This window comes from Carcharodon carcharias, chromosome 25, assembly GCF_017639515.1.
Source record: "Carcharodon carcharias isolate sCarCar2 chromosome 25, sCarCar2.pri, whole genome shotgun sequence".
In the NCBI taxonomy this organism is placed as follows: domain Eukaryota; kingdom Metazoa; phylum Chordata; class Chondrichthyes; order Lamniformes; family Lamnidae; genus Carcharodon; species Carcharodon carcharias.
Window position 1 is genome coordinate 44,169,124 of NC_054491.1, and position 22,293 is coordinate 44,191,416.

Sequence of the window (22,293 nt, forward strand, 5' to 3'; positions counted from 1 at the left end):
GGCACATTCGAAGGTCCAGCACTACGTGCTGAGGAACGCACTAAAGCTTGGGGCAGCAGCCGCAAAGGGGAAAGGTCACTGTCTAAGCCTTTCCACCATAGTGCACTGAGGGGCAGAGAATTGTATAGACCCCTTGGGCTGTACAGCTCACAATAAACGTATGCATTGAATACTAATTGTATTATAATTGTATTGAAGCACCTCAGAGTGCAAAATGATCTATGTTGATAACTCCAGCACCATTGCACTGTGTCTCTGTCTGTAATGACCATATTGAAATGACTGTAATATTCATTGATTGTATTGAAGCACCTCGTGATCCATGTGTAAAAGTTGAATCTGATTGTACTTTTTGTGATGGTGATTTAGAAATGTTTTGTAATGTTCTTCAAGATATTTTATGAATAAACTATATCTTTCAAAAAAAAATCTACCCAACATTTTAAGCACAACCTGCCCCACATGTGGAAGAGTCTGCAGATAGCCCATTGGGTTTATCTCAAAGCCCAATGAAGCAAGTCATCCTCAATCCTGAGGGACTGCCTGAGAAGAGAAGAAGAATCGAGGTTCAGCCTTATAGTCTTTTGTTCTCTGACTTTTCACTGCCTCTACTCTATGAAGGTGTGCAGAAGGGGCTCCATGAGAGTCATTTCCTATGCAGTAGGCATAGATTCCAAAAGTAGGGAGGTCATGTTGGAGTTGTATAGAACCTTGGTGAGGCCACAGCTGGAGGACTGTGTGCAGTTCTGGTCGCCACATTATAGGAAGGACGTGATTGCACTGGAGGGGGTGCAGAGGAGATTCACCAGGATGTTGCCTGGGATGAAACATTTAAGTTATGAAGAGAGGTTGGATAGACTTGGGTTGTTTTCACTGGAGCAGAGAAGACTGAGGGGTGACCTGATCGAGGTGTATAAGGTTATGAGGGGCATGGACAGGGTGATAGGGAGCAGCTGTTCCCCTTAGTTGAAGGGTCAGTCACAAAGGGGCTTCAAGCTCAAGGTGAGGAGTAGGAGATTTAGGGGTGATGTGAGGAAAAACCTTTTTACCCAGAGGGTGGTGACGGTCTGGAATGCACTGCCTGGGGGGGTGGTGGAAGCGGGTTGCCTCACATCCTTTAAAAAGTACCTGGATGAGCACTTGGCACGTCGTAACATTCAAGGCTATGGACCAAGTGCTGGTAAATGGGATTAGGCAGGTAGCTCAGGTGTTTCTCACATGTCAGTGCAGACTTGATGGGCTGAAGGGCCTCTTCTGCATTGTGATTCTGAGCTGTTCCCTATATTCTGTCCAATCTTCCGGCCTTCCAACTATCTTTGCACAATTATATGCTTTCTGTTTACGTTTGATACTATCTTTAACCTTTCTAGTTAACCATGGATGGTGGGCCCTCCCCTTGGAATTTTTCTTACTTGTTGGAATGTATCTATTCTGTGTAACCTGAAATATCCCCATAAATATTAGCCAGTGCATCTCTAGTAACCTATCCCTTAATCTCATTTGCCAATTCACTTTAGCCAGCTCAGCTTTCATGCTCTCATAATTGCTCTTATTTAAGTTTAAAAACATAGTCTCAGACCCACTCCTCTGTCCCTCAAACTGAATGTAAAATTCAATCATATTATGGTCGCTGCTACCTTCACTATGAGAAGGGGCACCTTCACCATGAGATCATTAACTAATCCTATCTCATTGCACAATACCAGGTCTAGTATAGTCTGCTCTCTGGTTGGCTCCAGAACATGCTGTTCTAGAAAATTATAGGGGAAACACTATGAACTCCTCAGCTATGTTAGCTTTGCCCACCTGACTTTTCCAGTGTATATGTAAACTAAAATCTCCCATGATTACCTCCATGTCTTTCTGACGAGCTCCCATTATTTCTTCCTTTATGCTCCACCCTAATATGTGGTTACTATTAGGGGGCCTGTACACAACCCCCACAAGTGGCTTCTTGCCTTTACCATTTCTCATCTCAACCCAAACAGCTTCTACATCCTGGTTTCCTGAACTTAGGTCATCCCTCTCTAATACTATCATTAACTAACAGAGCCACCCCTCCATCTTTTCCTAACTTCCTGTCCTTCCTAAACGTCCTACAGACTTTAATATTCAGGTCCCAATCCATGTCCTCCTGTGGCCGTGTCTCCGTTCAGTCTATCAAATCGTATGTATTTATTTCTATGTGCGCTCTCAGTTCATCTGTTTTGTTTCAAATGCTTCATGCATTCAGATACAGAGTTTTTAGTTTGATCCTTTTTATAACCTCTAGTCTGTTCTGTGGATTTGCTGTTAGATTTGTACTCTCTATCCCTTCCTGTCATGGCCTTTTCTTTATTTCCTGTAATAATACCTTTCTCTTTTGCTTTGTCTCTACTCTTTGATTTACAATACCTTACCAAATGTGATCTCTTGCCCCACTATTCAGTTTAAAACCCTCTCTACTTTCCTCATTATGTGACTCATGAGGACACTAGCCCCAGCATGGTTCAGGTGTAGACCGACCCTATGGTACAGATCCCACTTTCCCCAATTTTTGGTGCCAGTTCCCCACAAACTGGAACCCAATTCTCTCACACCAGTCTTTGAGCTACACATTCATCTCCTTAATCTGGTTTGTCCTGTGCAAATTTGCACTTGGCTGAGTTAATAATCCAGAGATTATGACCTTTGAGGTTCTGCTTCTTAATTTGGTGCCTAGCCCCTCATACTGACTCTACAGAACATCGTGCCTCATGCTACCTATGTTGTTGGTACCAACATGGACCATAACAACTGGATCTTCCTGCTCCCACTGCAAATTCCTCTCCAGTCCTGAGCAGATGTCCCAAACCCTGGCACCAGGCTGGCAACACAGCCGTCTGGACTCACCCGCTTTGCTGCAGTTTCTATTAGAGTTTCTCTCATAACCGACTGAAAGAACTAAAAGGACTTTAGACCTATTTTGTTTTGAAGCAGTTCATACAGATTGCAAAAATCTGTTTCATGTACTTCACATACTTTCCTGTGTCTTAGCACATCTCTGTATTCTATTTGTAAATGAATCTATTAGTTTAGTCTACACACTTGGGTTTGATTGTCAGATGTTTTCCAATTACCTATTCAATATGATACCAGCCACTGGAGATTACACAGGATGATCACTATGCTTGAAAGAATAGGGAACATATTAGGCATTGTGTGTGAGATCCAGTGATATCACCTTCTATCCCTGTTCGTCATTTTTGAATGGATGAAACCTATTTCCATGTTTTCCTTGCTATTGCAGATTATAAAATGTATTTCTTTGTTGTGTTGCATCAAACCCCAAGTGTAACAGCTCAACTGAGGAAGTGTCCCAGACTAAGGAGGAAAATAAATTCATCCTGGACTCCCACTCTTGCTCGTGATTAGATGGGAACAAGGTGAAGTTCACTCTAATGCTTCCTGTACTTGAACAGCCTGCTGACACTTGGCAAATTCATTCCTGAAGGCCGCCCACATGGCTGAGATACTGGAGTCTGCTGCCGTCCATGGCACTGTGCCCATTCAGGCAACAAGGCATTAAGGTGAGTGAAAAATCTACCACTGTGTGGGTGTGGTCACTTTAACTTCCTGTTCTGTACAAATTCCTGAGGAGTATCAAATCCGCCCTTTTAAAACCCTTTCTGCAATTAGCCTTTCTAATCAGTACTTGGAATTTACCAAACAGTTCATGAGATGCCTTGCCAGTGAGCACTGAGCTCCAATTACATTCAATTGCCTTACTCTACAGAGAACAATAACATGGGTAACATGTAAAAATCCTCCATCAGCATGGAATCTAGCTTCAAAGTCTGCAATGCCAACACTGGCCATCCACTCAGTCCATACTCAGCAGTTGCTGTTGGCTGCATGTAGCAGCTCCTGCACCTCTCATTCTTCTCTTTTACACACTGCACTATTACATCAATTCAACTTACCATCTCGCTCTGGTCTTTAACATTTCACACTCCCATTTTCATATATGAAAAATGCATATCCACACTCAAAACATATATTTGTTTTCTCCCTGAGTTTTTATTGTCCTGCTGGGTATTTCCAACACTTCATTTGTTTCAGATTTTCAGCATGTGCAGTATTTTATACTTGGCAACCATGGCAAGGCACAAAATCAGGGCAGGAACAGCAACTTCCTCTCTCACATCACTTCTTCACAACACCACACCCATCATGCCTTTATGTCATAGTTAGTGAGGCAATCATGGAACAAGATAACCATTGTTAGGATGGTGCCTAACAATATCGAGCAGATACTCCAAACAATAAATCTATATGGGACCCAACTTTTTATGAGCCCTGAAAAGGAGCATGAGAGGCCATGCCCAGTCCTCCCTGCAATAGCCCTGCACTGCATGTATCACTATCCTAGCCGAGGGTACATGTACACAGAAATAGATAATCAACATCTCCCAGTAGATCCCATCAAGTGAATATTCTTTATACTCAGAGGAACAGAGGCTTGCTTCAATTTCATTTCTTTATCAAATTGTAGTTTGTAAAAAGTACACAGTCCACCCCACAAACTGACAACGTTGAATTGTGTAGGGGGATTCACAAAATTTGGTTCAGATAAATGTTCCAACCCCTGGTAGGAGCATGTTAAGAATTGGGGCAAGGAGAGAAGTCAGAGGAAACATTTCACCCAAAGGGTAATTGAGCTATGGAATTAGTTTCAAGGGAAGCCTACTGAGGTGGACATTGTAAACATGATCAGGAGATCACTGAACATACTGCTGGAGGATGAAAAACATGGGGAGAAGGTGGGATGGTGGGATTAATGAATGAGGGACAGGTTTAATGTACTGAATAACCTTTTCTTATTCCTAAAATCTCTCTATCCTTATGACAATAGAGGCCTGGGAAACATGCTGGGTTAATTAAGCAGCTTCTGTAAACTCTCAATCAGAAGTGGGAAAGCAGTGGGTTCTATTGTTTCTGCAACAATAAGGACAACTTGGAAAGGAGATTCACCCCTTCAAAACGGACAAAGGGATCCTCAGATATCACAGTTTAAATCAAATAGCAGTACAGGCAGAGACTATCTCCACTCCAGAGCCTTGTTTTCCTGTCTATGATCACTGTATCATTCTAATATTTTCCAGTGCTAATTTTATTCCTTTTAGCAGTAATAATCCAATCCAGACTGCAAGTGGCCTCACTCCAGGAATACTGCACGCAGAGTAGCCAACAGGGTCCAATCTAGAGCACATTCCAATTTGAATCAGAGTACAGGAGATTCTGGGTTTGCTCTCACTTTATAGAGTACATCATGACAATTAAAGATGGCACATGGGCTCTGCAGCTGAGAGGGCCAACAAGAGAGTCTGGGGGTCTAGGCAACCAGCAGCCCCACCAGTAGAGGTGAGTGCAGCCTTTGTAGTTTGGGAGGAACTAAAAGGATGCCTCAATATGGAGGTGCCACGTGTAGACTTGTAAATGGTACAAAATATACCTTGGCCACAGCTGCCAGGCCATCACTGCAGAGGGAAGCCACTTAACACGATGGCCCACGATTGCAATTGTGGCTCTCACAGGCCCAGTGGCTCCATGCTTTGTAGGATGCGCCTCTGGCCACCCTTCCACCCCTCTGGCCTGCCGCCGGAGGCTGCCACTATTCCATCTACAGGCTCCAGCCACATCGAGGGGCCTGTCTGTGATCTGGAAAATCCAGATGGCGTGTGAAGAGTGCCCACAACTGACACTTTAATTGGCTTTCGACTGCTGGCAGGTAGGCAGCCATCACTCCTCAGAAGTCACCTCCCTGGAAATAGGCTGGAGGTGGGAGCATGCTGGAAGAAAGGCACGCCCATCTCCAAAGCCAACTCCACCTCAAGGTGAAACCTCAGTCCATAGTTTCCAGCACAGATCACAGGATGGCAAAGAAAGCTGGCTGAATTTCCCCTCCCCTGGCCAAGGGGCACTGTAGTTTTCCCACCAATGCCCCAGCTGCAGTCAGCTAACTGGGCAGGTTTGGGGAGTGAATCACTCAACCTTTAAAAGTGACTACCTCATTATGCAGGCCCAACTAAGCCAATAAATTCTTCAATGGCAAATTGTGATCATGATTCAAAGCTCTTTCACTGACACACTCCAACATCAGACCTTGCAATCACTTCAGCTTTTTGTTTGAGATTCATTCTAAATATTGATAAATCAATTTTCCACATTACACCATGCACGGGTAGAGAGAATTGTGCAATGGGAGGAACAGTCATTGCTGCACAGGCTCAGAACTGCAAGAAATGAGGCTCTGCCACTGAAACCAAACCACAAGCACAATACACGAGTTAAAAACAAACCTATTCTGATGGGCATGAGCGTAACAAATGCACCTTATTAGCATCTTGAAGACAGTCGAGCAGATAGTAAATTGTAACCATTATTCCATATATATTTTGACAGGTACTGAACCAGATAAACATTTGCCTACAATAACGTTATTAGATTGAACTTGGTGGCCAGGTAGTCATTGAATTGTGGTACTTTTGCTGTGTTAAAGATTTCCCACGAATGTAATAGAAACATATTGTGTGCATTCTGCTTTCATACATCAGAGTCTGTCGCTTAACAAATTATCTGACTGAAGATCAGTGCTTTCAGCAGTATCTTCTCGAGTATCTTTGCCAGGCTCACAGGGCCTCAACATAACAAACAAACCAAACAAGCTCTTCTGTTACAATCAACTGCTCTTTGGACAACAACAATATGCAGTTATATAATGGCATTAAGAGAGTAAAACATCCAAGGCGCTTCAAAGGAGACTGAGCCCGAAGAACATAAGGATATATAAAGGCAGGATTGTGAAAACTTGGCCAATTAGGAAGGTTTTAAGGGCTGCCTTAATGTGAGAGAGGTAGAGAGGCCGAGCGGTTTTAGGAGAGAGTTCAAGAGCTTGGGACCATGCAGCTGAAGACATGGCCGCCAACGGTTGATCAATTAAAATCGGGATGTGCAAGAGGCCAAAATTAGAGCAGCACAGAGATCTTGGAAGGTTATTGGGCTCGAGGAAGTTACGAAGATAGGGAAGAACTAGGCCATGGAAGCATTTGAAAAGTCACAGTGAAAGAAGAGGTAGCTGAGATTCTGGATGGGCTAAAAATTGATAGGACGATATATTAGATAGGCTGGCTGTACAAAGTTGATAAATCACCAAGATGTATTGCATCCAAAGATGCTGAGGGAAGTAAGGGTAGCAACTGGCAATAATCTTCCAATCCTCTTTTGATACGACATGGTGCCAGGGGACTGGAGAATTGCAAATTTTTCACCCTTACCCAAAAAGGGTGCAGGGATAACCCAGCAACTTCAGGCTAGTCAGTGGTGGGAAAGCTTTTAAAAACAATAATCCGGAAGAAAACTAAGTCACTCTGAGGAGTGTGGCTTAATTAAGCAAAGGGTTTGTTAAGGACAAATTTCATTTAACTAACGGTTTGGGATTTTCAAAAAGGTAAGAGAAAGGGTCAATGAGGGTAATGTGATTAACGTAGTGTACATGGACTTCCAAAAGGCTTTTGACAAAGTGCTATATAATGGGCTTGGCAGCAAAGTTGAAGCCCATGAAATAAAAGGGACAGCATGGATTTTAAATTGGCTGAGTAACAGGAAACAAAGAGCAGTGGTGAAGGATTGTTTTTTGGACTGGAGGAAGGTGGACAATAGGGTTCCACAGGGATCAATACTGGGACCATTGCTTCTCTTGGTCTGTATTAATGACCTGGTCTTGGGGATGTACAGGGTACAAGTTCAAGATCTGTAGATGACACAAAACATGCCAATATATGTATGGTGAGGAGGATAGTGATAGACTTCACGAGGACAAACAGGCTGGTGCAATGGGTGGACATGTCTGCATTAAATTTCATCTGCCACATGTGCCAAGTTATACATTTTGTAGGAAGAATGAGAAGAGGTAATATAAACTAAAGGGTGCAATTCAGTAACAGCGACCTGGGGGCCAAATGTGCAGGGATCGTTGAAGGTTGAGAAAATGGTTGAAAAGGATCCTGGGTTTTATAAAGAGAGGCATAAAGTACAAAGCAAAAAGTTAGGATGAACCTTTAACAATCACCAGTTCAGCCTCAACTAACCTATTGTGTCCAATTCTGGGCACCTCACTTTAGGAAGGATCTGAAGGCTTTAGAGAGAGTGCAAAAAAGGTTCACGAGTATGGTTCCAAGGATGAAAGACTACAGTTATGCGGATAGATTGAAGAAGCTGGGATTGTTTCCTCAGAGAAGGTTGATAAGCGATTTTATAGAAGTGTTCAAAATTATGAGGGGTCTAGACAGAGTCTAACACTGTGGAAGCCAGTCCTCAGCTTCGGTAAATAAGGAGAGTTGAGAGTGGAGCTAGCACTCTTACCCTGTAAAAACACATCACTGTTATAGAAACAACAAGGAGTGGCCATACCAGCAAACCCCGGCACAGAGAGAATGGCATATCTGAAGATGTATGTGTGACGGGACTGGATGGAAGCCGAAAGAAAGTCCAATCCGACAAACCCAATCTTCAACACCAAAAACATCACCAGAGCCAGCAGCTGGAATGTCTGAACACACTTCTGGTGTGGGACGATCCTCAGCTTCTGCAAGAGGTGAGGACCTATCGACTTGACATCTTAGGCTTCAGCGAGATACGGTGTCCAGGACAAGGATGAAGCAGCGGTGAGGCTGTTATGGTCCTGTACTCTAGGCAAGAAAATAATATCCATGGAATTGGCTTCATACTCAGCAGATGTTCAGCACAAGTGTTAGTTGGGTGGAAACCAGTAAATCAACACATCATTGCCAGATTCCACACAAGGGCACGTCAAAGTCACTGTTGTGCAAGTTTACACGCCAGAGACAAACACAGAGGGGGAGAAAGATGAATTCTACCATCAATCACAGGGCAAAGTGGGTGAGGTACCCAGCTATCATATCAAGCTACTGATTGGATGACCTCAATGCTAGGAGTTTGGGCCCCATAGGTCAGCAAGTATGCTCATTGGAAATGGCGAGCATCTGCTGGACTTCTGGCAACAGCAATGGGTTCAGCATGGGGGGGTCTCCAGATGTTAACGCCCTGAACGAGATTGACTATATATGCATCAGCAGATGGAAGTCATCCAAAGAAGATATCTGGACATGTCAAGTTGCTGACATTGGAAGGGGCTACCACCTTGTGTTAGGCAAGATCCACCTGAAGCTGAAGGCAATAATCATGAAGACACAGTGGCCATTTGCAATAGAAAAGCTGAAGGGCAAGGACTTGTCATACACTTTCCAGCTTTTCCTCTCCAACAGATTCAAAGTACTACTGAGGTCGGGCAACATCAAGGAACTGTGGAGATCCTCAAAAGAAGATATGGAGAATTCAGAAGTCGCCATTGGATGAAAGAGAGGAAACAAGAAAGAACGATGGATCACTGACCCAATGTGCAAGGTGACTGATGAAAGAAAGCGGGTGAAGAGAAAGAGGGATCAGGAAAAGAACATTGAACAATGACGAGAAGACAATGAGAAGTACAGAAGGCTGCATAAAGCCATGAGGAAGAGCTGCAGGAAAGACAAATGAAGCTGGATAGAGTTAAAAGGCACGGAGGCACAAGAAGCAGCAAATTGGAATGACTCCAAGAGGCTATACAGGATCATATGGGAACTGACTGGTGCAAGAAACACCACTGTGTTAATCAAGAGCAAGGACAGCAGGACGCTATTGTGGATGAGGGACAAGAGGAGAGGTGGGTGGAACACTTTTGGAAGATCCTTAGCCAGCCCAAGCCCAGTTCCACATTCAAATTCGATGACAGCACCACACCTCAATAACTGAGCACAAGCCTGGGGGAATATGCCAGACCAGAGGTCCAAAGAACCTGAAGAACAGCCAGGCACCTGAGATCGACGAGATACCAGCAGAGCTATTGAAACATGACGAGAACACCGCCATGACAGAGCTCACGGACCTCTTCAACAAGATCTGGATTGCGGAGGGTGTCCTGGATGGCTGGAGATGAAGAGTAATTGTCAAACTGCAAAGAAAGGGAACCTCAGCGATTGCAATAACTGGCAGGGCATGCAGTACCAGGAAAGGTCTTCATAGGAACTTAGGAACATGGGAGCAGAAGTACGCCATTCAGCCCATCAAGCCTGCTCTGCCATTCAATACGATCATAGCTGATCATCCACTTCAATGCCTTTTCCCCACACAAACCCCATTTCCTTTTATGACATCGGTATTTAGAAATCTGTCAATCTCTGCTTTAAGCAGACTCAATGATTGAGCTTCCATAGCCCTCTGGGGTAGAGAATTGCAAAGATTCACAATCCTCTGAGTAAAGAAATTTCTCCTCATCTCGGTCCTAAGTGGTTTCACCCTTATTTTGAAATTGTGTCCCCTGGTTCTAAACTCCCCAACCAGGGGAAACAACTTAGATGCATCTACCCTTTATGTATTTTGTAGGTTTCAATGAGATCACCTCTCATTCTTCGAAACTCTAGAAAATACAGACCCAGTTTCCCAAATCTCTCTTCATAGGATAGTCCTGCCATCCCAGGATCAAGTCTGGTGAACCTTCGCTGCACTCCCTCATGGAATAATATTCTTCCTAAGGTGAGGGAGCCAAAACTGCACACAGCACTTCAGGTGCTGTCTAACCTAGGTTATATACAACTGAAGCAAGACTTCCCTACAGCTGTACTCAAAACCTCTTGCTAACATACCGTTAGCTTTCCTAATTGTTTGCTACACCTGCATGTTAGTTTTCAGTGACATATTGACAAGGACACTCGGGTCTCCTTGTACATCTACAATTTCTGATTGCTTACCATTTAAGAAATACTTTGCAGATCCACTTCTCCTACCAAAGTGGAAAACGTCACATTTTCCCCATATTATATTCCATCTGCCATGTTCTTGCCCACTCACTGAGTCTGTCCAAATCCCCTTGAAGCCGCTTTACATCTTCCTCACAACACAAATCCCACCTAGCTTTGTTTCATCTGCAAATTTGGAAATATTACATTTGGCCCCACATCCAAATCTTTGATGTATATTGTCACGACTCACTGGGGATAGTGCGCTGTACCACTGTTCCCCAAGCCACGACAAATGTGAAAAGTTTGACCAAACCACCAGATTGCTCCAATTCTACCTGTTTAATTTAGATTAACAGAACATGAGCACCAGGTTTGTAAATGTAATAAGTAAATAACTGTTTATTGAACAAACTGTTGGTAAACAGTGGCAAAAAGAAAGAAACATGAAATGCTAATTTTTAACTTTATAACCTAAACTCTACCCCTTCTTAAAACCCTATACACATACAAGACACACAAGACAGGCAAAAACATGGATTTTAAGGGTGGGATAAAACAGTTCAATAGCACCAATTCTGGAGAACAGGATTCAATGGGTTGATTTTGACTGATGTCTTCCAAATTCCTTTCAGTTCTTGTTGATGACACAAGGTAGTCTTCCAGCACTTTCAGTATTTAGTTCACTGCTTGAGCACTTGCCTTTCAGTGTCTCTAACAGTGATTTTCCCCTTTGCCTCTTGACAGGGGTTTTCAGAAAGAGAGCAGGTTATAGAGATATGAGAAGAAAAGCCAGCTAGCTATTACTGTGGAATTACTGGAATCTTCCTCACACAAGAGAAAGAGGTTTTAGGTCTTGTTCCTTTCAGGCTAGGAGCTATTCTGCTACACTGCTCTCACACAAAACCTGGTCACCTGGTCAGGAGCCAATTAAAACATTGTTACCAGGCAGCTCCCTTGGTCCAGGACTCCTTTCAGGCACTATCCTGTCTTTCATGGCACACTCTGTTCCAGGGCTGCAACATTGTATATAAGTCTTATCCTGTGCCAGGGGACACGTCTTTCAAACTGCAGTCATTGCAATTTTAATCCACAGTCTAACAGAAAATAAAAAGATATGTTCCTTACAATACTGTGAACACTAAGGGCCAAGTTGCAGCCTGCCAACAAGAGAATGACCCATTTATTCCTACTCAATTTTCTGCCTGTTACCCAATGCTTAATCCCATGCTATTGTATTACCTCTTTTCCCATGTGCTTTAAATTTGGCTGACCAACCTCATGTGAGGAGTTCTTGAAAATTAAAGTATACTACATTCAACAACTCCTCTTTATCAAATCTGTTAGTAATATCCTCAAAAAACTCCAACAGGTTGGTCAAACATTATTTCCCATTCATAAATTCACGTTATACCCAATCAGGTCATTAATATCCAAGTGTCCATATATCATATCCTTTAGAATTGATTCCAGCATTCTCCCTACTACTGATGTGAGGCTAACAGCTCTGCAGTTCCCTGTTTTCTCTTTCCCTCTCATCTTAAGTAGTGTGGTGACATTTGCTGCCTTCCAATCTGCAGGAACTGTTCTAGGCCTACAGAATTTTGGAAAATGATCACCAATGCATCCACTATTTTCAACACTTTGGAATGTAGAATATCAGGTCCTGGGTCTCATCAACCTTCAGTCCATTATTTTCTCCAATACAAACCTCTTACTAATTTTCTTCAATTCCTCATTCTTCCTAGTCCCTTGGATCTCTAATTCTGAGAAATTTCTTGCACCTTCCTCAGTGAAGACAGACACAAAGTAATAATTTAGCTTCTCTGCCATTTTTCTATTTCCTATTATAAATTCTCCTGAGTCTGCCTGTAATGGCCCCACATGTGTCTTAGTCAAACATTTTCTTTTTATGTACCTATAGGAGCTTTAACAGTCCGATTTTATGGGTTTTTTTTTGCAAGTTTGCATTCATATTCTATTCTCCTTTTCTTTACTAGTTTCTTGGTCATCCCTTGCTGTTTTCTAAAATCCTCCCATCCTCAGATTTACTACTATTTCTGGCAACTTTATAGGCCTTTTCTTTTAATCTTATACAATCCTTAACTTTGTTAGCTGTGGTTGGCTGACTTTTCGTTTTGGGTTTTTGTGCCTTGAAGGAATGTATAGCTGCTGTAACCTATATAATAATTATTTAAAGATTATCCATTGCTTGTGTACCGTCATACCTTTTAATGTATTTTTCCAATTCTCCTCAGCCAATTTGCCCCTCATACCTTCATAACTTGCTTTGCTCACATTTAACACCCTGTCTTCAGACTGAACGGCCTCACTTTCAAACACAATGTGAAATTTATATTATGGTCACTCATCCCTAAAGGTTCTTTTACAACAAGATTAATTAGCTCTTTCTCGTTACATAATAATATATCTAAAATAGCCTGTTCCCTAGTCGATTCCTAAACATACTATTCTAGAAAACTATCCCTAACACACTCCAGAAACTAGTCCTCCATAGCATTAGTGCTCATTAGGTTTACCCAGTCTATATGCAGATTGAAGTCACCCTGATTACTGTATTACCACATGCTTCTCTAATCTCCTGCTTAATACCTTGCCGCATACAACTACTGTTTGGTGCCCTATAAACAACTCCAACCATTGTTTGCTGTCCCTTGCTGTTTCTTAGCTCAACTTAAACAGATTCCACATCTTGTTCTTCCGTGAAGAATAGGCAGGTTTCTGGGGTGGCAGATCATGCTGTGAGCAGATCTTTATGCTGAGGAACATCAGAACGGAGCAGGGCCCAGAGTATCAGAGGCTTCTTGTTATCAACTTCTTTGATTTCAAGAAGGCCTTTGCTAGCATCCATCAGCAGTTACTCTGGTACATAGTGAGACAGTACAGCATCCCAGAGTGCTATGTTAACACCTTCAAAGCCTTATACCATGACTCCTGTTGCTGCTTTGAAGACCAGCACAGGCATCACGACTCCAAAGTCATTACAGAAATACAGCAAAGCTGCATACTCTTTATTCCTTATCCTCTTGGTCATTGATTTGATCATGAGGAAACTGACAGTGGGTGCAGACTTTGCCATCCATTGGCAACACTACTGGTAGATGAAGCTGGAATTGCAGGCGACATTGTCTTGCTGGCTGAAGAGTCGCAGCTGCTCCGAGATATGACCACCAGTCTTGAGAGTAGCAGCGTCAAAGTTGATTAATGCATCGGCTGCAAGAAGACCAAGACAGTGACAGCTGGACGGCAACAATGCCCTGCCCTCACCATTGGGCAACAGAATATCAAGAACGTCGACCACTTCCTCTACCGAAGAAGAAAATGTCCAGGGAGGGTGATGTAGAGATCGACATCCATACAAGAATCGGCAAAGCAGCATCGGTCTTCCAGGCTGCACGTGGTTTGAGCATCCAACACAATAAACACAGCCATGAAGCTGTGACTCTACACGTTCATAGTAATAACAACCACAATCTATGCCAGCGAGACATGGAAGAGAACAGCAAAGGTAAGTTTCACCAGCACTCCCTGCATAAGATCCTGGGCATTACATGGAGAGACAGCATCGCCAACGAAGAAGTGCTACAGAGGGCTGGTCAGAGGCACTCACAGGACATCATGATGGAGAGATAATTGAGGCTGGCAGGACATATCGTCCACCAGGGTGGAGGTAAAATAGACACTAGTTGGAAAAAGAAAACTGGGCCAGCCAAAGAAGACCTGGCAAAGTACATCCTCCAAGAGTGGGACATCTCTTGAGCTTTAGCGAAAGAGATTGTGATAGATCCAGGCCTGTGACAGAGGCTGACTGTCTATTGTCCCGCATGGTCCAGAGGAACTAAGATTAAGTTAGAGTAGATGGAGAGAGACTATTCCCGTTGGAATAAGAATCAAGAACCACAGATGTCCAACTTAAGACGATTGGCAAAAGAACCATCGGCCTCATGAGGAAAAACAATTTTACACGGTGAGTGGTTAGGATCTGAATACACTGCCCAAATGTGCAATGGAGGCAGATTCAATCATGGCTTTCAAAGGAGAGTTGGATAAGCATCCAGAGAGAGAATATTTGCAGGGCTACAGGGATAGGGCAGTACAATGGGACTAGGTGAGTGCTGTTAAGTGCTCTCTCAGAGAGCCAGCACGGACACAGCAGGCTGAATGGCCTCATTCTGTACTGTATTCATGCTATGATTCTATGATAAACACATCTAAATTTTTTCCAGACTGAACATTCATCTGCATAAAACATAAATATCAGAAACCACAGCACAGGTTAACACATCACTAACACATGTCACTCACTCACAGGCTCAAAGTAGACAGCTGTAATTCAACAGGAAAACCACGAACAAATAACAGAATGGCAGTTACCAGTGAAATAATCGCTATATAAACTCCACCAGGTAACTCCTGCACTTTTGTGCCTTACCATCATGACCAGAGTTGAGCAGGTGTTCACCAAGGTCACAGCCAAACACACGCTCCTTCAGGATTCCTCGCTGTTTCAGCTTCTGCTTTGTTGGCCGTGACTTCATGAAGGTGCGCAGAAAGGTGATGAGCTTGCCGTGTTTTTTTGAAACTGGAACAAAAAGGAAAGAAATAGAAATTCAGTACATTTTGACTTTACAGCAGAGTGAACATTTTGACAACTACAGGCACCTGCAAGGTGGTTGAAAAGAGACAAATTATAATAAGGAAACAAAGGGTTCTACAATGATTCAATAGGTAAAGACACTTCTTACAGATCAACGAGCTGCATAAACCAGGAAAGCCTCATTTATAATTGCTGGTCTGTGCAGTGGCAGAGAGTTACAGGTAAGTCTCAGGACTGCTGGGCAATGGAGGATGGCTTACAAAAATCAGTCATAACTCCTGTTCCACAATCACTATTTTACCCTACTTTGTCCAGAAGAGGCGAGAATAAAATGGAAAGAATCATAATTGAACAAGGTTCCTTGACGATCCAGGGGGTAAAAATGGTGTACCAGAGGTGACTGGGGTTAGTTTTGGATTGTTTTATCAAGAAGCTGGAAGACATGGCTGGACAACAGTCTGCTTTAACAGCTGCTGTACCTGTGGAGCTGGACTGTAGTGAACTATAATAAGAGATATCTGAGTGGAAAAAACATGCAAGAGCAGAGATATAGAACCTGCTACTAAGGGAGAGTTGCGGTATAGGACATGGAGCATGTGTAGGCATGCATTATGTCCCTATTGCTATGATTCCAGCTGATATTAATATTGAACAAGTCAGATCCCAGAATGAAGCCTGTGGCTTGGTAGTTCCTATTTTTTTTTAAGAAACGTGGAGGTAAGTTACTGAACAAATTCACAGGAGTCTCCTAATGAACTTTTAATACAAAGAATAAAATATTTATTAAAATAAGAAAAGTGAACTATATTACATCAGACAAAAAGGTTGGCAAGATCTCAAAACAAATAGAAGATGACGATTCAAATTCCCATTATACTTTTATCCCAGCAATATCTTTAAAGACACCACGAACTTGATACAAAGCTTGGGACTGGCATAATTGCAAATGGGTTGCTTCCGGTGAATTCCTAAGCATCCACTTGATGCTTCTCAGCCAAATCATATCTCTCCCTGAGACACCCAAAAGCTGCAATCTAAATTCACTGTTTCTTCAACTACAGAGCAAACAAATGAATTCCCTAAACTCAGTCTTCCAGTCGCACCTCCGCTAAGCTGATCACTTTTCTGAGCCCTATAACTGATTATTCAGTTAACTATTGTTCCAATAGCCTTGTAGTTTTTTCTTCTCAGACAGCTGAAAATCTCTGTCTACTCTCTCTGACACACACACACTCTGAACTCTCCCCCTCTCAGCTCCTGTTTTTTTCTGTCAATGTCACTGGATCACTGTCGCTAGGCAACAGTAAATCTCTTTCCATTTTTGTTTTGTTTCATTTCCCAGAACTTTAACTTGAGGACTTTGTAAAACCTTATTAAACATGTATGTATACAAACAAACCAAAAGACCTGAAACCTTTTAGTCACATGTTTATCCAGACACCAAAGTTCATAAACAAAACCTAAATGAAATCATTTACCTTTAACAAAAAAAATATACATATATATACACACACACACATAAATTCAGCTTAAAAATTATACATTATTCATAACTTTATCAAATAGGAAAACAGGTATGGTGTTGTCACTTCTTGAAAGAAGTAAATATAGAAGTAAGGCGAAACAAAAACAGAAACAGAAATACCCAGAAAAACTCAGCAGGTCTGGCAGCATCGGCGGAGAAGAGCACAGTTGATATTTCAAGTCCTCATGACCTCATGAGGACTCAAAACGTTAACTGTGTTCTTCTCCGCTGATGCTGCCAGACCTGCTTGAGTTTTTCCAGGTATATCTGTTTCTGTTTTTGTTTTGGATTTCCAGCATCCGTAGTTTTTTGTTTTTAATCACAGAAGTAAGGCATATTGAGAGATGGTCAGTTGGTTAGTGATTAAAGTTTGGACCTACTATTTGAGATCTTGGATGAAATTTACAAGAAATTTGATCTGTTAAGTGCCAATGAAACATGGTCAAGTTTTGACAGATTTTGGAGAACAGATTGTCAGACTGTACAAAAGACAAATGAAATTCAATTTGGAAACTACTTGGTCAGTACAAGCATTTAAATTGCTGGATTATGCTATGGAGTCCCATATGGAGAGGCTTCTGGTTCTAACTGGTGTTTGGTTATCGGAGGAGGAAGAGATCCTGCTGGATCAGGAGACTGATGCCTTTATAAAGTTCCTGAGGAAACTCTCATTTCCTTCCACCTTTGTGGATCAAATCGGACTTTTCCTATTGACACAAAGAATGGAGAACTTAATGACTGCCTGATACTGGGCACAAAATCAAAACAAGGGTTAATGAGAGGCAAAAAAGAGTGGAAATAGTTTGAGCAGATCTGGCTATCACATCAGGAGACAGAATTTGAACACTAATAGCAAGAATGAATCCCAGGAATTCGCATGGAATAGTTATTAATTGGTTCAGTATTATCTGAAGTATCATTATGCGATGGATTTCCCAAGTCAGATAAGCAAGGCCCTTGAAATGACACCTGTCACAGGAAATTCTGAGGAAGAGGAAGAAGATAATGAAGAATCTGAACAAATTGCACTGGTCACAAGGAGTTTTAGTCCCGTGATGAATGCATTAGTCACTGACTTGTTTAGTTGTGCAGTGCTAGATACTAACTGCCTTTCAACAGTATTGGAACAAATTGGTTCAAATGTTAAATAAAAACAGAAAATGCTGGAAATACTCAGCAGGTCAGGCAGCATCTGTGGAGAGAAAGAAAATTAACGTTTCAGGTTGATCACTATTCTTAAAAACTGGGAAACGTTAGAGATGTAATAGGTTTTAAGCAAGGGGTGGGTGGGACAAGGACAAAGGAACAATCTGTGATAGGGTGGAAGATGAGATAGATGCAATGACAGAAAAGTTGGTCTTCCAGGGCTAAAGGAAATGGTGTTGGGGCAAGAAAGGAAAATAAAGATGTGCCCAGAGCAGGTGTGCTGTTGCTGAAAGCAAAAATAAGAGAAAAACTGAAGCTTGCAAAGAAAAGAGGAAAAAGGAAATAAAGCACACCTATATTTACTATTCCATATAAAATAGCTGGAGTAGGCATTTTATAAGAATTGTCATCTCTAGTGAAATACCTATGCCGTTGAGTAAACCTTCTATGAAAAAGGAACAAATGAAACTTAACATGAAACATGATGAAGCAATTATTTTTGGCAAGTCAGTGGATTTGCAGTTTACCCAGTCTGGACTGGTTTATTGTTTCGCCTTAACAGAACCTGATGTTTCTCATCAGAGTGTTAGGCAGACATTAATGGCATCAGATTAGAAGAACTAAAAAAGGAAAGAAAGCAAATTGTTTAAAGTTTCATAAACAATTTGTTCATGCTACTTGTTCAAAGCTTAAACATCCTGCTAAAAGGCCATATAGTTGATGAAGAACATACAAGGCTAACAGAAGTGATTTAGTGAGAAGTGTGAAATCTGTAAAAGGTATCAGCATGCTGATATGTCCTAATATAAGCTTTCCATTGGCATGTGTCTTGGTTGCTATGGATCCAAAGGTGCGGGACAAGAATAAATATTTTCATTCTACATTCTTTAGACCAGATTTAATCTTTCTGCAATAATATACAGTAAGGACAAAAGGATTATTATAGGCAAAATCATGGAGAAATGGATAGGAACCAGACTTGGGGCATCAGTGAAGTTTCTGACTGACAATAGAGGAGGATTTGCCAATGATGAGTTGAGAGACGTGTGTGAAACCACGAAAATCATGGTCATGAATTGTACAGCTGCAAGTTCTTACAGCAATGGACACTGTGAAAGGAATCATGTGGTAAGCAATGAAATGCAATACAAAATTTTAGCTGATCAACCAGACTGTAAATTCATAACTGCCCTGGCATGGGAGGTTCATACAAAAATTTCACTCCTAATGGTTGGAGAGTATAGTCCTACCAACTATAGGCAAAATCCCAAAATGTCTTCTGTTCTTTGCAATAGTCCTCCTACACTGTAAGGTACTCCAATTAGTGCCATTTTTCTGCACATTTGAATGTTTAACATGTAGGAAGATGGTCTTTCGTCAAGGTTTAGTTCTTGGAGAAAATTCATAGAGCTCTGAGAGATCATATAAGACCATCTGGGACAGGATTCAACTCAGGAGATTTGGTATATTATAGAAGGGAGAGTCATAAGGAACAGGAAGACCCTATTTTACCATCAGATCCTATCAAACAGGACAAACCATTGAGGTTCGTTCATCATGATTAATTCTTGAGGTGGAATCTTGTGGAGGTGATGGGGTCTCAGCCACAGCTGGCGAGCTGGTAAGATCCCCGTGTCACCTCTTTTAGGGAAGACCCACTGTACCTTGTTCCACCTAGACATTTAACAGGTCAGCAGCAGGCCTTCCCCCAGGGTCAAGGATCCCAGGGACAGAGGTCCCACCCGTCAAGAGCTGCCAGCCAATCAGAGACTGGCAGTCCCATTGAACAGAGCGCTACCAAGGAGTTGGTGGCTGCTGCCAGTACGGCACCAACAGATGCTGCCTGGGCCTGCTGAGTTTTTCCAGCACTTTCTGTTTTTATGTGCAAGAATGATAGTAGGTCTGGAAGTGACTCTTGCATCGGAAGACGTTTCATACTGGAGGAAGACCCTCAGATGGTGCAAGGAGGAGATTTGGAAGTAGTCCTGAAACACACAAAACTGCAAGTACAGGTCATAGCTTAGATAAATTAGACAATGAAATAAAGGCCACAAGCTGGCAACAGAACTAGTAGTCCTCATGATTGTGAGGTTTTGGTGGCTGCAAATAAACCTGAGATAAATTCAGAGATGTAATATAAAGAGAGTTAGATAGTTGGCGAGTTTTTGGAATTTATTCAGAAATACCAGATAAGGGGAAACTAGTTTTGTCACTTAGATGGATTTGTATTGAAAAAGTCCGTGTTGATGTGACTTATAAGGTTAAAATGTGGCTATTTGCTAGGGGTTTTGAAGAGCAACTAGCTGACACCGATGTTAGAGGGACTCCCACAGCTGAGGATATAATTTAGAAATTATTTTTTAGCTCTTTTGGCCACATATCCATGAGAACATAGATCAATTGACATGTAAGCCACTTTTCTGCAGGGCAGTAATTCTTACAGAAGTGTTTCCGAAACCACCAAGGAGGCGTTAATTCTATATTAATTTTAATTGTATGTCGATGTTGGACATTAGCTGAGGTTTCACTTTAGCACATTTAAAAAGAGACACTTACTGAAGCTGTGGGGTGGTTGAATTAGGAGGTGTAAGCTTGTCATATTTAACTCTATACATTCAGATTCAGTAAAGATTTGCTCCAGTACTATCCTTCATCAACTGGCTGTCAGGAGATTAGCAAGTGGCAGCTGATGTTGAGGAGAAGCTATGGAAACAAAACAAATGCATCTATGGTCTGAATAATGCAAATTGATGATATGTTATGGGGAGATGCTGCAGAATTTGAGAAATGTACTATTAATAAGATTAAAGTAGAATTTAAAATTGGGAGTCAGGCTTGTGGGATTTTAAATACGTTGGTTTAGATATTAAGCAGAGTAGGTCTGGAAATAACTTTAAATCAACAATCCGATTTAGAGAGGGTTACTCCCATTCTAGATCCTCACAGAAAGATGATATTGTATCTGAAGTAGCGAAAGTCATTGCAAAACTTGATTAGGCATTCAGACTAGACATAGTGCTAGTTTTGATGCGCTGTAATTAAGATGAAACACCCTAAAATTGATAATGCATATAAAACATTGAAGAAAACGGTTGCACATATGTCAACAACTGTCTGATTCTTTCATAAAAGGAAATATATGCATGAATCAATTGTTAGGGGTCCAAGAGGAGGGGCGTGTCACAATGTAATTTTTATACAGAATATGAAGGGTTTTGATTTAATTTGTTTTGAAATTTTGGTTGTGTATATTAACTCCAATTTTTATTAACTCCAATTTTTATTTAAGTTAATTCTTCTGTTCTGAAGATACTGACTCAGTGGTCAGTACTCTAACATCTTCTACAAGTGCCCATTATGGATCAAAGAATTTGATCAGTGAGTGTTGGAGATCATTGCAGAGTCCCCCAGCCACCAGTAGAGTTAATATCGCTTTTTGAGCAGACAAGGCTGATGTCGGCACTTTGTAATCATTGTGACTTTGCCGACACTAAATACATTAAGTCATTGGGAGCTAAAAGGGAGTTCAACTGCTCAGTGTCTCTTGCATGTTAAAGGCCTTTTATTTTACCCTCTTTTCCTTTCAGACCCAGGAGGATGGTCCTGCATCACTCTTGCCTAAATTCATTCTTGCTGGGTTCTGGTTTTCATAAGATTGTTGGCTCTGATACAAATAAGGTAATCCTGTTGAAGAGGAGTGCTTCTTTGCATTGAGATTGCTGCTTCAGGAGATTGTAACAGAGAGACACATTTATAAACGCACACTTTTCAGCGGCCATGATACTGTCAGTGGTTTTCAGGATGTCACTTACACCAGAGAACAACGCACCTGTATTCTCCAGTTTTCGTTTAAAGTCAGCTCAAAGCTCCACACACAATTCACTTAACAAAACAACATTTCTAAGATATGCCAAGAGATGTTTAAATTTTCATTGATTGTCCAAGAATTGCAGTCAGGTTTTACAGGAAAGTTCTACTCTCACAACTTATTCCTTAGAGCAGCAGGTTAAAAAGTTAGCAAACATTGTAGGTGTTTTTGTTTCAATTATAGGCCGTTGAAACGGGGATGAAGGAGTTATGTTGAAAATGAACAAAAAGGACATTTGTGACACATGATTATGAATAAAGGAGCAGAAGACAAAGGCCCTGGTCACTTCATCAATTGATCAAATTTGTATCTGGAAACCTCA

The 22,293-nt window shown here is 41.7% G+C and overlaps 1 protein-coding gene across 7 annotated transcripts in view; it reads right to left on the reverse strand.

Moving 5' to 3' along the window:
- Window positions 1-22,293, reverse strand: part of LOC121269532 (rho GTPase-activating protein 32-like) — a 524,870-nt gene that overhangs the window by 65,787 nt on the left and 436,790 nt on the right. For all 7 annotated transcript variants that reach the window (XM_041174188.1, XM_041174184.1, XM_041174187.1 and 4 more), the window contains one exon: window positions 15,268-15,417. In XM_041174188.1, coding sequence (XP_041030122.1) covers window positions 15,268-15,417 — 150 coding nt within the window. The remainder of the gene's footprint in view (window positions 1-15,267; window positions 15,418-22,293) is intronic.